The 12,990-nt window shown below is 32.8% G+C and overlaps 1 protein-coding gene across 7 annotated transcripts in view; it reads left to right on the top strand.

Annotated features, from left to right (window-relative positions):
- The window catches only part of LOC18110452 (wall-associated receptor kinase-like 8), a 96,325-nt gene extending 83,432 nt beyond the window's left edge, over positions 1–12,893 (top strand). For 2 of the 7 annotated variants that reach the window (XM_052452049.1, XM_052452052.1), the window contains exons 2-3: positions 10,312–10,467; positions 11,537–12,893. In XM_052452049.1, the coding sequence (XP_052308009.1) occupies positions 10,312–10,467; positions 11,537–12,693 (1,313 nt within the window). In that variant the 3' untranslated portion in view covers positions 12,694–12,893. Of the gene's footprint in view, positions 1–9,482; positions 9,858–10,311; positions 10,468–11,536 lie in introns of all 7 variants that reach the window. The other 5 variants (XM_052452055.1, XM_052452054.1, XM_006384643.3 and 2 more) reach the window with 4 other exon arrangements.
- The last annotated feature ends 97 nt before the right edge of the window (positions 12,894–12,990 follow it).

Raw genomic sequence — 12,990 nt, 5'->3', positions numbered from 1 at the left:
AGCCTTTTTCATTGCTTTGCGAAATGAAACTCTATTCTTTAATTGTCCGGCTATAAATTCTGTAAGAACATTCAGGTGCATGTAAGGGTTTTCAATTCTTGTAATACAAATGTTAAGTTTTTGGTTCATACAATTAAGTTCTTTTTGTACATTTATCTGTAATTCTTCGATCCTTTTAGGTGTAGCTTTTGTTAAAAATTTTAGGAATCCTAAATAGATTATAACTTTTTTTTATTAATATTGATGTTTTGAGAGTCAGCTTGCATATATCTCGATTATGTAAATCTCCAGTAGTTTTGAGGAAACTTAAACTCAGGATTATTAAAAAATAAATTCAAAATTTAATAAGTTGAGCTATCTCTCGTATTTACAATCAATATATCTTTAAAAATTAATCTCAAGTAAATTTGAAATTAATGAAAGACACAATCAATGTATCTTTAATTAGTTTTAAAGTTATTGAGATTAATTTTTTATATATAATTTTAAGAATACATACTTAGTGTATTTAATTAAAAATCAAATTCTATTAAATATTAATTTTAAAATATGAATTAAAAAAGAACAAACAAATCCCCTTAATCATTAATTACTCTGCGTATCCCAAACGTCGAGGTTTTTACCAATAAAATTAGCAATGAAAAAAATTCAAAAAAGACAACCCAAAAGGGAATTTGTTAACAAAACAATTGAATATTTTGTTCTTTAATATTCAGATTGAGAAACTGAAATGCCGAAAATATCATCCTACAGCTTAAAAATTCGTGTACGTGTCCTACAAGGACTAACATTTCTTCTTTTGATAAATAAAAATAAAAATTATTTCTTGAACTTGACCTTACATGAATTTTCAATTCACTTCTTTCTTTCTAAATCTTTAATATTGAATTAGTAGTACAACACTCACCACATCTTTAATTCCACACTTAATTTGTTTTTAAACTTGAAAACTTTTATGTTGAGAATGCTCCACCAAGAATAAATTGATAATATATAGTAAACATCACCAATAAATAATCCCCTCGTTTTTCTCTCATTCACTCACTTGGTTATCGCAAGCATATGTAGGGATCCTTTGAAAATTATTAAGGAATATCATCAAGACATCGACGACAATCACACTCAAATTTCAAAGAATCTATATCCGCACGAGTATTTTTGTGCTGATAGCTCTGCCCTTAATTTTCCACAAGAAGATCCAAAAGCCGACAGTGTTGATGCGCGTTTTCCACGATAATGGATGGCATCCAAGTGGCTATAGACGGTCCAAAAAATAAACCCTTTGACCCGAAGGTGGTAACTACCTTGCCAGTTAGATTTTGTGAACTTCAAACCCACTACAACTTCTAATTTTATCATAATTGGCCTCACTCAACCCATGATCTGACTTGATGGTGAACACCTGTGCTACGGCTTATAATTTACTGTGGTTCGTGCACCCATCCCATAATGGTTCGTTAGAATCTTTCAACAGATCAAAAAACCTTATTGCATCTGCATTAAGTTCTTCATTTATGATTGGACATTGACTGACATTACCTTGATTCATTCTTATTGCATCCATAATCATATTCCTATAAGGATTACTGTTGTCATTTACAACTTCATGCACATTGCTAGCACTAGAAGTTGACCCGACCACCCTTTTTATCATGCTCTCATTAGGAACAAATAGTTCTCCATATGCATACCAACACAGGTAATCCTTCATGAACCCTTTGGTTAGAAGACGCATTCTTATAACATCTGGATGCAGAAACTTTTTATTTTTACACTTCCTACATGGACACCTAATACCGCCATCAGTAAAATTCCTCAAAATAAATGCTGTGAAATTAATAAAATCCTAAACCCCATTACAATAATCCATCCTCCGCAATCCCTAGGGTAAATCTCGATACATCCATGAACGATCATCCATGACTTCTTTCGAATCTCTATAAAATCATGATAACAACGTATATTAATTAACTATGTTACGTAAATAAATTTGCAAAAATATTGGTTTGCCCCGACATTATCCAACAAACTAAAAAAACACTTATGTTAATTATCAATTATCAATTATCAATTATCAATTATCAATTATCAACGTCCATACAAATTTATACATATATAAATTTATAAAAATCACAACTCCGCAAAAGATATTGATAAAAATTAAAACGGACCTGTTAAACAAGCTATTATTTATTTCATGACAACACATCTAATTCGGTGTAATTCAAACAAAGTTTCAATAATTTACAAACAAATACAATTTGATAAAATCTAAAACAAACTATAACAACTATAAAATTATACATTCATGCTACAAGTTTCTTTGACAAATAACAATAAAACAAGTATATACATTAACAAAATACATATAATAAAAAAAATAAAATTAACATTTTAATGTTAAAATTAAAAAGGATAGATTTACTTACAAAAAATGATAAAATTCATAATAAATCGAAGAATGGATGTTGTGATCACGTACAAAAGTATAAGAAAGATGGGTGCTTGTGTTGAGAAGAGGGGGATACTTTTAGGGGGGGTGGGTGGTTGTTTACAGTTTGGGAGGGGAGAGTTGGGATGGGGAAGAAGGAGAAATAGAGGAGGAGAGAGTCGGCAGATTATGGATATATTGGCTTTTACCGATGGAATCATTGACGGACACGTCCTATCGGTATACCCGTCGGTAATTCTGACGGTGAATGGGTCATGTCACTGTATGGAGATCCCAGTTTGAATCCCTCTGTCATTCCATCGGTAAAATCTTCTGAAAAAATTGCACGTCATCAAACTATTTCTTTTTTTCAAAATTCTATATATTCCGTCGGCAATTCGGTCGGTATATACCGACGGAATTATTCTGTCAGTATATACCGACCGAATTGTTGACGAAAGCTATGCCATCGGTAATTATTACCGACAACAAAGGTCTGTCGATATAAACCAACAAAATTAGAGACGGAATTATATTCGTCGGTAATTCCATTGGTTTTTGCCGATTTTCTAGTAGTGTTATGAATGAGGAATCTTCAGGAGTACCATCATCTATTTGTTGTAATTTTTATTTTCTAGGATTTTTGTCCTTCGGGCATGGTATAGATTCATTTGCTAAAATGTTGCATTTTTTCCTTCAGGGATTTCAATTCTAGATTAAGCATTTGCAGCTAAAATATGATATTTAACCACCTTTTCACTGTTGGTGAAAACATTCGGTAATTGATTTGCAATATTTTATAAATAAATTATCTTTTAAACTTCAAGTTCACATTAATTTGTTCTTAGATCAAAATGAAATAACTTCAAGTTATTTAAGTAATTTCTTGTCGTGCATGTGTGAGTGTTTTGTTTAAGACGATGGTAGGAGAGTTCTGATTTTATAAATAAAAAGTAGCATGTGTGAATGTTTTGTTTAAGATCTAATATAGAAAAAAATATTAAATTTAATAAATAAAAACTTGTTAAAAAATACCACACTCTTATTACTACTAAAAATGAAATAAAAGTAGTTGTCAATAGTTGTGTAGAAACTTGTAACAATAATATGAAATGGAAATGCATAGATATTCTCGATGACAATATTCTCAAGTATTTCGATATATGCTTAGCTTCATGAATACTTACTTGGATTTGCTTTTATATATATATATATATATATATATATATATATATATATATATATATATATATATATATATATATATATATATATATCAGATTAGGCTTTAGGCTGGGTTTAATAAAACTCAATCGTAAAAGATTTGGTTTTAGGTTTGGTATAGATATTAATCTATCCTAACCCTACACAAAAACTAACTTGAAATAATTAAATAATTTAAAAGTTTAAAATATTCACAAGTATATCAAGTCTAAATAGTTATAAATTATAGAGCTTTCGGTTCAGGTTAGGTTAAGATCCAAGTTACAAATACTAAAAACCCGATCAAGTCGGGTTTGCATATCAAATTAAAAATTCATATGCATTTCATCAATTCAGGTAATTATTTTAAATTTAAATTTAAATATAGATAATACAAAATCAAATTTATAGATATCCAGTGTCATCGATGGAAAGAGAAAGAGAAATCAGCAACTTAAATTAATTTATTCTTAAAACTTTCTTAAGCATGCTTTAATTTCTTTTCCGTTTTATAAAATTTTTATTGTTCTATTAGAATGATTTAAAAAAGTAGTTTTACAATAAGTTATGAAACAATACAAAGTAGGTTACATTGATGTTATGCCATGTCATCAACATTAACAATCTTATAAATGAATGGTATATTAAATTCATTATTAGCCCCTTCAACTTCATCTTATTTAACTTCTATACTCTCTGTCATAACCCAAATTTTGACCATTTTTGTTTTAATTATTATTATTATTTTATTTACTGAAAAAGATAAAAAAATGATGATAAAAAAAAATAATGATGATTAAAAAACAAGTAAAATGAAGAATGAATTAAAATTTGGTTTGAGGGCAACATGATTGATAAGTTTTGAGATTTAATTGAGTTTGAAATTAATTTAATTAATCCAATTAAGGGTTTAATTGGAGGATTGATAAGTTTTGAGACTTAATTAAGCTTGAAAATTAATTTAATTAATCCAATCAAGGGTTTAATTGGAGAATTATTAAGTTTGGAGACTTAATTAAGCTTGAAAATTAATTTAATTAATCCAATTAGGGACTTAATCGAAGAAATATCAAAGTTTGGGGTTTAATTGGGGTCTAAATTGCAAAAATTAAAATCCAAGGACCAACTTGAAAATGGCGCAGAAATGTAAGGATCCAATTATATTTTAACCAGGGGTTTGATTGCAAAATTAAAAGAATTACAAGGACCAAATTTGCAGCCAGCAAAACGGGGTCGTTTTGCAACGACTGTTCACCGTCTCTTTACTCTACAACGGCTCTGCCATTAAAGGCAGAGACGTTTCGTCCGTTGGCAGCTAACACGGACGTTTTCTTCATTGAAGGCGTCGGTTACGGAGCATTTAGGGTGGGGGGCAACTGTTACCACCACCGAGGCTGTTGCTGGCTCTATAAAGGCTGAACAAAGGCGACCAGAAGGGAGAGAGAGAAAAGGCAAAACAGAGAGACGGAGAGACTGGGAACGAAAGAAAAACTGGGAGAGACAGAGGACAGAAACCCATAAAACAGAGACCAATACAAGCAGTAAACCCAGAAAACCAACACTAATATCATCGTCTTCAATCGCCCCCCTGCAAACAAAAAAAAGAAGAACCCAAGCAGCAAGCCGTGACCTTCATCATCACAGAAACAAAAGGAAAACAGAAAGAGGAAAGCCACCGTGACCAGAACCATCGTTGCACCCTGCCTTCGGTGTTTCCAGAACCAGGTAAGTAGGCTTCACATCCCCCGCTTTTCATTTTAATTCACTCCCTTTACCTGCACATGCACGCGTGATTTAATTCACGCGTGCTTTATGTACCCAACCGGTCACTGGCTTGGGCCAGTGACCGGCTGGGCTGGGTCTAGCCCAGCCCCAAAAAAATATAGGAAAAATAAAAAAAACAGAAAAAATAAAAAAAAGTAAAAAAAATAAAAAATAAAAAATGTGTATGCATGAATAAAAATAATGTAAATTTACTGGTTTATTCACTGACGCCAGAGTCAGGAATAAAAATACCGGTTTAAATTTATATTATTTTTATTCGGTGTATTTTATTTTATTTAGCTAGAAAAATAAAAAAATATGTGCATGCGTAAAAATCAATTTATTTTTATTTATTTATTCACTGGCGCTAGAGTAGGGAATAAAAAATATTGATCTAAATTTTCGTAGCTACGAATTTTTACCAACGCCAGAGTTGGAATTATTCGAGCTCGAATATTCACTGACGCCAGAGTCAGGAATATTATAAACAAATCATCATAGCATAAGCGAATAAATGTTTAGCAATTGAAGACAAAACCAACAATGCAGTTTGCCTTAGGCAGAACGTTTAAGGGGTGATAATATCTTCCCTTTTACGTAACCAATCCCGTACCATAGAATCTCTGTTGACCAGTTAGGGTTCCTAGTGACCATAATACTAGGTGGCGACTCCTTAAACAAGACCTTTTCCCCTTAAAGAACCAGATGCCAGAAATCTGTTCTTTTTCCATAATTCAAGAGAAATATTTTTTAGGGCCGCCGCGATGTCGGGTGCGACACTCTCTATCAGTTGAGTGGCACAATTTGATTGGTTCCACTCAAAAATTAATCTCAAAGCATTTGATTTTGCATTAACTGATTCAATTTGGCACAACTTCTATACCGTCTATCACTACGTACGACATTTATTTTATTGCATTTGGATATATATATATATATATGATAAGTTACAGTTGTGAAAATAAAAAAAATAAAAAAAAGGAAGAGAAGATGTTGAAAAATTGTTGCCGTGGGCCGTTAAGTCTTCATCGATCGACCGAGTCTGCTCTCCATGTCAATTTTTTTTTTTTAATATGAATTTGCATTCCTCATGCTCATGGATTGAATAATGGTTTCCATTGTAGTATAAATTATCTACACAGATTAGAGAGGGAAGTAGTTTTTCCAAGTCATACAAGTTGGGCAGTGCATAAAAAATGATCATGTTTAATTGCTATTATTGTATTGGCCAGTGGCAGCAGCAACAAGAAGGAGCTGACTTGGCAGCTAGCTGACATACACTACATACTCACATATTAATATATAATAAGATGCAAATCTATTATTTTTCATTGATTTTCGAAGGAGCTGACTACGTTAACGTTGTTGTCAAGATTGGGTCAGAACAAATGTAAACTGAAACTAATAATTTCATAATGAAAATCCAAAGCTACTGCTATGATCTTCAAAAGTCTTTATTGATTAATATTTTTATGGTGATTACGTACGTCTCTGCTAATCCAATACTGACATCTGGGAGTGCTTATCACCCAATTAAATCACAAATAAATTTTAATGAGATCAAGGAATTATATATGCAGCTAGCTCTTTTGTAGAAATCAAGCTGAATTGGCTAATATGAAGAGTATGAAAACATTGATTGATTTACATATAATTCATCAAATAAATGGATTTTCAAAATAAACAAATGAAGTCGATCAACAAATAATTAATGTTATTAATGAAAAAATATGAAGTGAAAGTTTTAATTGATTATGGAATTAAAAAACATAGCTTAAACATCTCTCCTCAATTTCCACTTGAGAAATCACAAAGGAAAATTATATATTTGTAAGGAAATTAATTACGAGCCTATTTAGCTACGTGGTTTTAACTTGACATAAAAAACAATTTCAATTTCAATTTCAATTAAATAAAATAACACCCATATACTTTACATACGAAAGCTTTCACCTTCATGATTAACCCACCTGGCAATTATAATGAAAGACATGAGTGGAGAGCTCAAATCCAATCACTTGACATTGAGATATTGGATTGTTTTAGTACTATTAATTTTCTGCAAATATTTTGTTTGCCTTCCATAGAAAATAACTAAAAAGAAAGATGTTATTAGTAAAATATGAATTAAAAAAAAAAACCTTTAATCATTAATTACTCTGCGTACTCCAAACTTCGAGGTTGGCGGCTGTGATTTGGCTTCACTGGGGTTTCCATAGTTTGTCTCCACATGTTATTAGTAATTGTAGACTTTGATTTGGTCAATGTTATGTGACTTCTTCCTCTATTTTGTAATAGCTCCTTCATTTCAATGATTTCTTGATTTTTAATTCTCTCATCATATCATCAATCAGCAGTTAATTAATTTCTTAAGATAAATAAAGCTCCAACACGAAGAGCGTGAAAACATTGAAAGATTTACATCCCATTTCATATTATGGCAATAGTTTTTTTAAAAATATTTTTTATTTGTAAATATTATAATAATAATTATTTTTTATTTAAAAATATATTAAAATAATATTTTTTTTTAATTTTTTAAAATTAATTTTTAATATCAGTAAATTAAAATTATTTAAAAAAATTATTTTTTTAATTTTTTTAAAAATCACTTTTAAAACACAAAAATAAACATATTCTTACATATAATTCACCAAATCAATTGACAAGCAAAATAACCAAATGAAGTCAATTAACAATTAACTAATTTAATTAATGAGCAAAACGCAAAAACTTATTAAGGAATAATCATCAAGACATCGACGACAATCACACTCAAATTTCAAAGAATCTATGTCCGCACTTGACCCCACGAGTATTTTTTGCTCATAGCTCTGCCCTTAATTAATTTTCCACAAGAAGATCCAAAAGCCGAAAGGGTTGATGTGTGTTTTCCACGATAATGGATGGCATCCAAGTGGCTATAGACGGTCCAAAAATCAACCCTTTGACCCGAAGGTGGGCACTACCTTCTCAGGAAGATTTTGTAATAGCTCCTTCATTTCAATGATTTCTTGATTTATTAATTTTTAACCCTCTCATCATATCTTCGATCAGCCGTTAAATAATTTCTTAAAATTAATAAAGCTCCAATACGAAGAGCGTGAAAACATTGAAAGATTTAGATATAATTGATCATCAAATAAATGGACAATTAATTGATTATGGGCTAAAACATCTCTCTTCAGTTTCCACATGAGAAATTACGAAGGAAAAGTATACATTTGGGAGGGAATTAACCAGGCAGATGCAGCCAACGACTTTGCATGCATGCCAACTGAGATAGCTTTCACATTACCTTGCAATTATAGCTAGGAGTCTTCTACATGTATATTTTTCTTGCTTTGAAAAATAAAAACTGAAAAGAAAGATCTAGGAAAGGACTCTCAAGACTCTATCGACCCTGTAGTCTTGGACTAAGTCGTGTTAACAATTGTTTTAATGGTCTGTGTTAATTAGCTTATATATATATATATATATGTCCTCTTGCAGAAGTTAGTGGGGGGCGGGAGAGAGTTAGTTTGGAGCTTCTTTATACAAATCTTCTAGGGGTCAATTGCTACTTATTAAGTTGGGAGGTGCGTAGTCATGTGGGTTTTTTTGCTGATGATGTCGATATTATTGTGTCCAGTTGCAGAATCAACAGCAAGCCCAGATGTAAAACCTGGCTGCCATGATAAGTGTGGGAATGTTAGTGTTCCTTACCCCTTTGGGATTTTGGAACCAAGCTGTGCCATGAACGACGACTTCTTTCTAAACTGCAGTTCTAACGATGAAGGTCATACTGAACTGTTGGATGGAAACACTCCTGTTCACAATATATCAGTGCTGGAGGGGATATACACTGTAGGCATTGAGGCAGCATTCGACTGCTATAACAAAGCTGGGAACAGCACAGACTCTTTCGCACAGTCTGTCACCCTTCGATCAGGCCCCTTCATGTTCTCAGACACCCGAAATGTATTCACAGTAATTGGTTGCGATACATATGCCTGGATGACCAACAATGAGTTCACATACGGAGCTGCCTGTCTCTCCTTTTGCACCAAAGATGTGAACATGTCCGATGGAAATCCTTGCTCAGGTTCTGGATGCTGCCAAACCTCAATCCCCAAGGGCCTCAAATCACTTGACTATTCATTGTCAACTTCAAACGACTACACGAACGTTTCGGAATTCAATCTCTGTGGATTTGCATTTTTAGTGGACAAGCACTCCTTCAAGATTTCAGATTGGCCTCTCTCTCGCAAGCCAAAACGTGGAAAAGATGCATATACAACAGAAGTTGTGATTGAATGGGTAGTTCAAAATGAGACGTGCGAACAGGCTAAAGCTAATCGAAGTGCATATGCTTGTGGCGCTAATGCAAATTGCACTTACCCTGAGATTGGTCAAGGATATCGTTGCTCATGCAATGAAGGGTTCGAAGGAAATCCTTATCTCCGAGAAGGATGCCAAGGTAAACTGGTTATTGCTTCTTGATATGATTTAATAATCACTAATAATTATGCGTATGCAGGTTATGTTGTTCCCTGTTTTCTCTTGTCATGTTCAGTGTTCATCAAGATTATTTATTTTTTGTTGGAAGTATTCTTAGATTCGAATCCGGGAAAAGATAGACTACAGATTCAAGAATGGGAAAGGACGACACCATTTTGTGTAGCTTAAGTCCTATTCAGCCATCTCCATCGTGAAGAATAATAATAAAAAAAAGAAAAAAGAAATCTGTTTTCGAAGTTTAAAACTTGCTAATCATATCTGGCTTTACAAAGCATTCTATTTCACGTGTAATTAACTTGAGTTTCATGCCGGATCACATCTATTTATTCGGCACTATTTGTTTTTTACAGTTTTTTTTTTTTTAATTTGTATATTCATGTTTTTTCCACTAATATTTTTAACATTTACAACAGATATAGATGAATGCAAGGTTTTAAAAAACCCTTGTAAAGAAGGTACTTGCGAGAATGTGATTGGAGATTACAAGTGTCGATGTCCACGTGGCAAGCACGGTGATGGTAAAACAGATTGTCAAAGAGGTGGTAATGGTATCAACAAAATTATTGCAGGTAATTAGCTTTCTTTGCATTTTCTTGTAAGAATAGAAATTCAGCTAACCCCGGTTGATCAGTTTTTTATGTTATTTTATTTTTTTATATTTAATGTGATGTTGATTCATCTATTATTAATTTTTTTTCATCTAATTAAATGAAAAGTAGCTTATTTATTTTAGTTGGATCTATAATTCAAGTCATATATATATTATTTTTTTAAAATACACTTGCAAATTAATCCCTTGATTCTAATGTGAATAGCCTGTTTTTTTATTGTACTTAGACTAACAATTTTCGTGCATGAGCATATTTTGAAGATATTTGCCGTAAAAAAAAAGAAAGAGATATGGATACTCAGTTTTTTGAAAAACTAGAGGCCATCAATTAGTAATTAAAAAGGTCTGAACTTTTTGATTTTTTAAATTACAATTAAACCATTATAAATTAATATCTTTTCAAACCATAAAAATTAATTAATTAATTAATTAAGATATATTGTTTAAACTTCAAATTTAAGTTGGGATTAAACAAAAATATTATTTAATAAGAGTTATTAATTTATGAAGGTTATATATATAAAGCATACAGGGTTTATATAAAGTGTACACGGTTTTCATGATCATAAGGTTCCCTCTAAAATTTACTTAAATGAGACACGTGGAATCACATGATTTGCAAACAAAAAAACTAAAAAGGGGTTAAACTTAATTATTTGTATAAATTAATGGTTTGATTTAAAAAAAAAACTCTCTCTCTCTCCCTCCTTCTCTCTCTCTCGTGTTCTTCAATCAATTGTTTTAGCTTCGCTTCATTTCTTCTCCTTCTGGCTGCTATTGTTGTTGAGGAGACCGCGACATTTGAGGTAGCTTTCGAACGGACGGCTAACGAAGGCTTGATTTTAACTTGACTTGATAGTTCGAGGGATCAAAATAAATTAAAAAATAAAACATCAGGAATTTAGTTGGATTAACGAAGCTCATTGAGGCTTTCGATCAATTACGATAGTAAGAAGTTAGTAAATAAATATTTTCGCTTGATCGATTTGATTTTGAAAGTAACGTCCTTCTTCGACATTTGCTTGCAGCTGTTGGCGCAAGCATTTTCCTTGTGGTTATTTGTCTGCTACTCTACATGATCTGCACGAAAAGAATAAAGGACAAGAACTTCAAAGAGAACGGGGGAAAATTTTTAAAGAATCAACGAGTAAGGATTTTCAGCGAGGCGGAGCTGGTAAAGGCAACCAACAATTATGCTGATGATCGGAAACTCGGGGAGGGTGGTTTTGGTTCTGTTTACAAGGGAGTTTTAACAGATAATACAGTGGTTGCTGTCAAGAAGTCCAAAGGGGTGGACAAAGCTCAGATGAATGCGGAATTTCAAAAGGAAATGAGCATTGTTTCACAGGTCAATCACAAGAATGTGGTAAAGCTCTTGGGCCTGTGTTTAGAGACCAAAGTTCCATTACTGGTCTATGAGTTCATCTCAAATGGAACTCTTTCCAAGCACGTCCACGACAAAGGTTCCCGGATATTGGCTTCCTGGACCAATCGTTTGAGGGTAGCATCGGAGACTGCGCTTGCGCTTGATTATTTGCACTCTCTGGCAGACCCTCCAGTTATTCATGGAGATGTCAAGTCAGTGAACATACTTCTAGACAGTAATTACACAGCAAAAGTAGCAGATTTTGGAGCTTCGGTGCTGATGTCTCCTGGCAAAACCGATATCTTAGCTACAAAAATACAAGGGACTCTAGGCTACCTGGATCCTGAGTATCTTATGACGGGTATTTTAACCGTTCAAAGTGATGTCTATAGCTTCGGGGTAGTTCTTGTGGAGCTTCTCACTGGAGAGATGCCAAACTCCATTTCCAAGTCTGGAGAGAAACGGAACGTTATTCAACACTTCATCTCAGCACTGGAAAATAATCATCTCTTCAAAATTTTGGATTTCCAGACAGCTGATGAAGGTGAAATGGATGAGATAGAAGCTGTAGCTGAGCTTGCAAAAGGATGTCTAAATAGCATGGGAGTAAACCGGCCAACCATGAAGGAAGTGTCCGATGAGCTTGCTAAGCTGAAAGCTCTTCATCAGAAATCATTGGCTCATGAAAATAGCGAGGAAACAGACCACTTGTTAGGCGAATCATCACAATCTTTCTGCAAGAATATTGCAAGTCCTCCCATGGATCAATCCCAGACTGTGATATCATTGCAGATCGAGAACTACACTAACAGCAATTAAAGTCAGACCACAATCAGTTTCCAACATTCAATAAGTCAGATAGCTCCATTAATAAATTGTAGATTATGGCTATGGATGTTCTTGAGTTATTGTCTCTAGTAATTCTCTAGGAGCTTGGAAGCTTGACATATTTCAAGAATCCAGATTTACCTTTTCTTCTGTCACCTATGTTCAAATAAAAATTGTGTTTACAGGGCGTACTACTCTCTCAAAAAGAAATTGATAAATACCTTCGATTTCCTAATCAAACCAGATTCAATAATGTTTACCTACATATTTCACAGATGGAGAGAGCTC

This window comes from Populus trichocarpa, chromosome 4, assembly GCF_000002775.5.
Source record: "Populus trichocarpa isolate Nisqually-1 chromosome 4, P.trichocarpa_v4.1, whole genome shotgun sequence".
Classification (NCBI taxonomy): domain Eukaryota; kingdom Viridiplantae; phylum Streptophyta; class Magnoliopsida; order Malpighiales; family Salicaceae; genus Populus; species Populus trichocarpa.
This window is presented reverse-complemented; position numbering and strand designations above follow the sequence as displayed.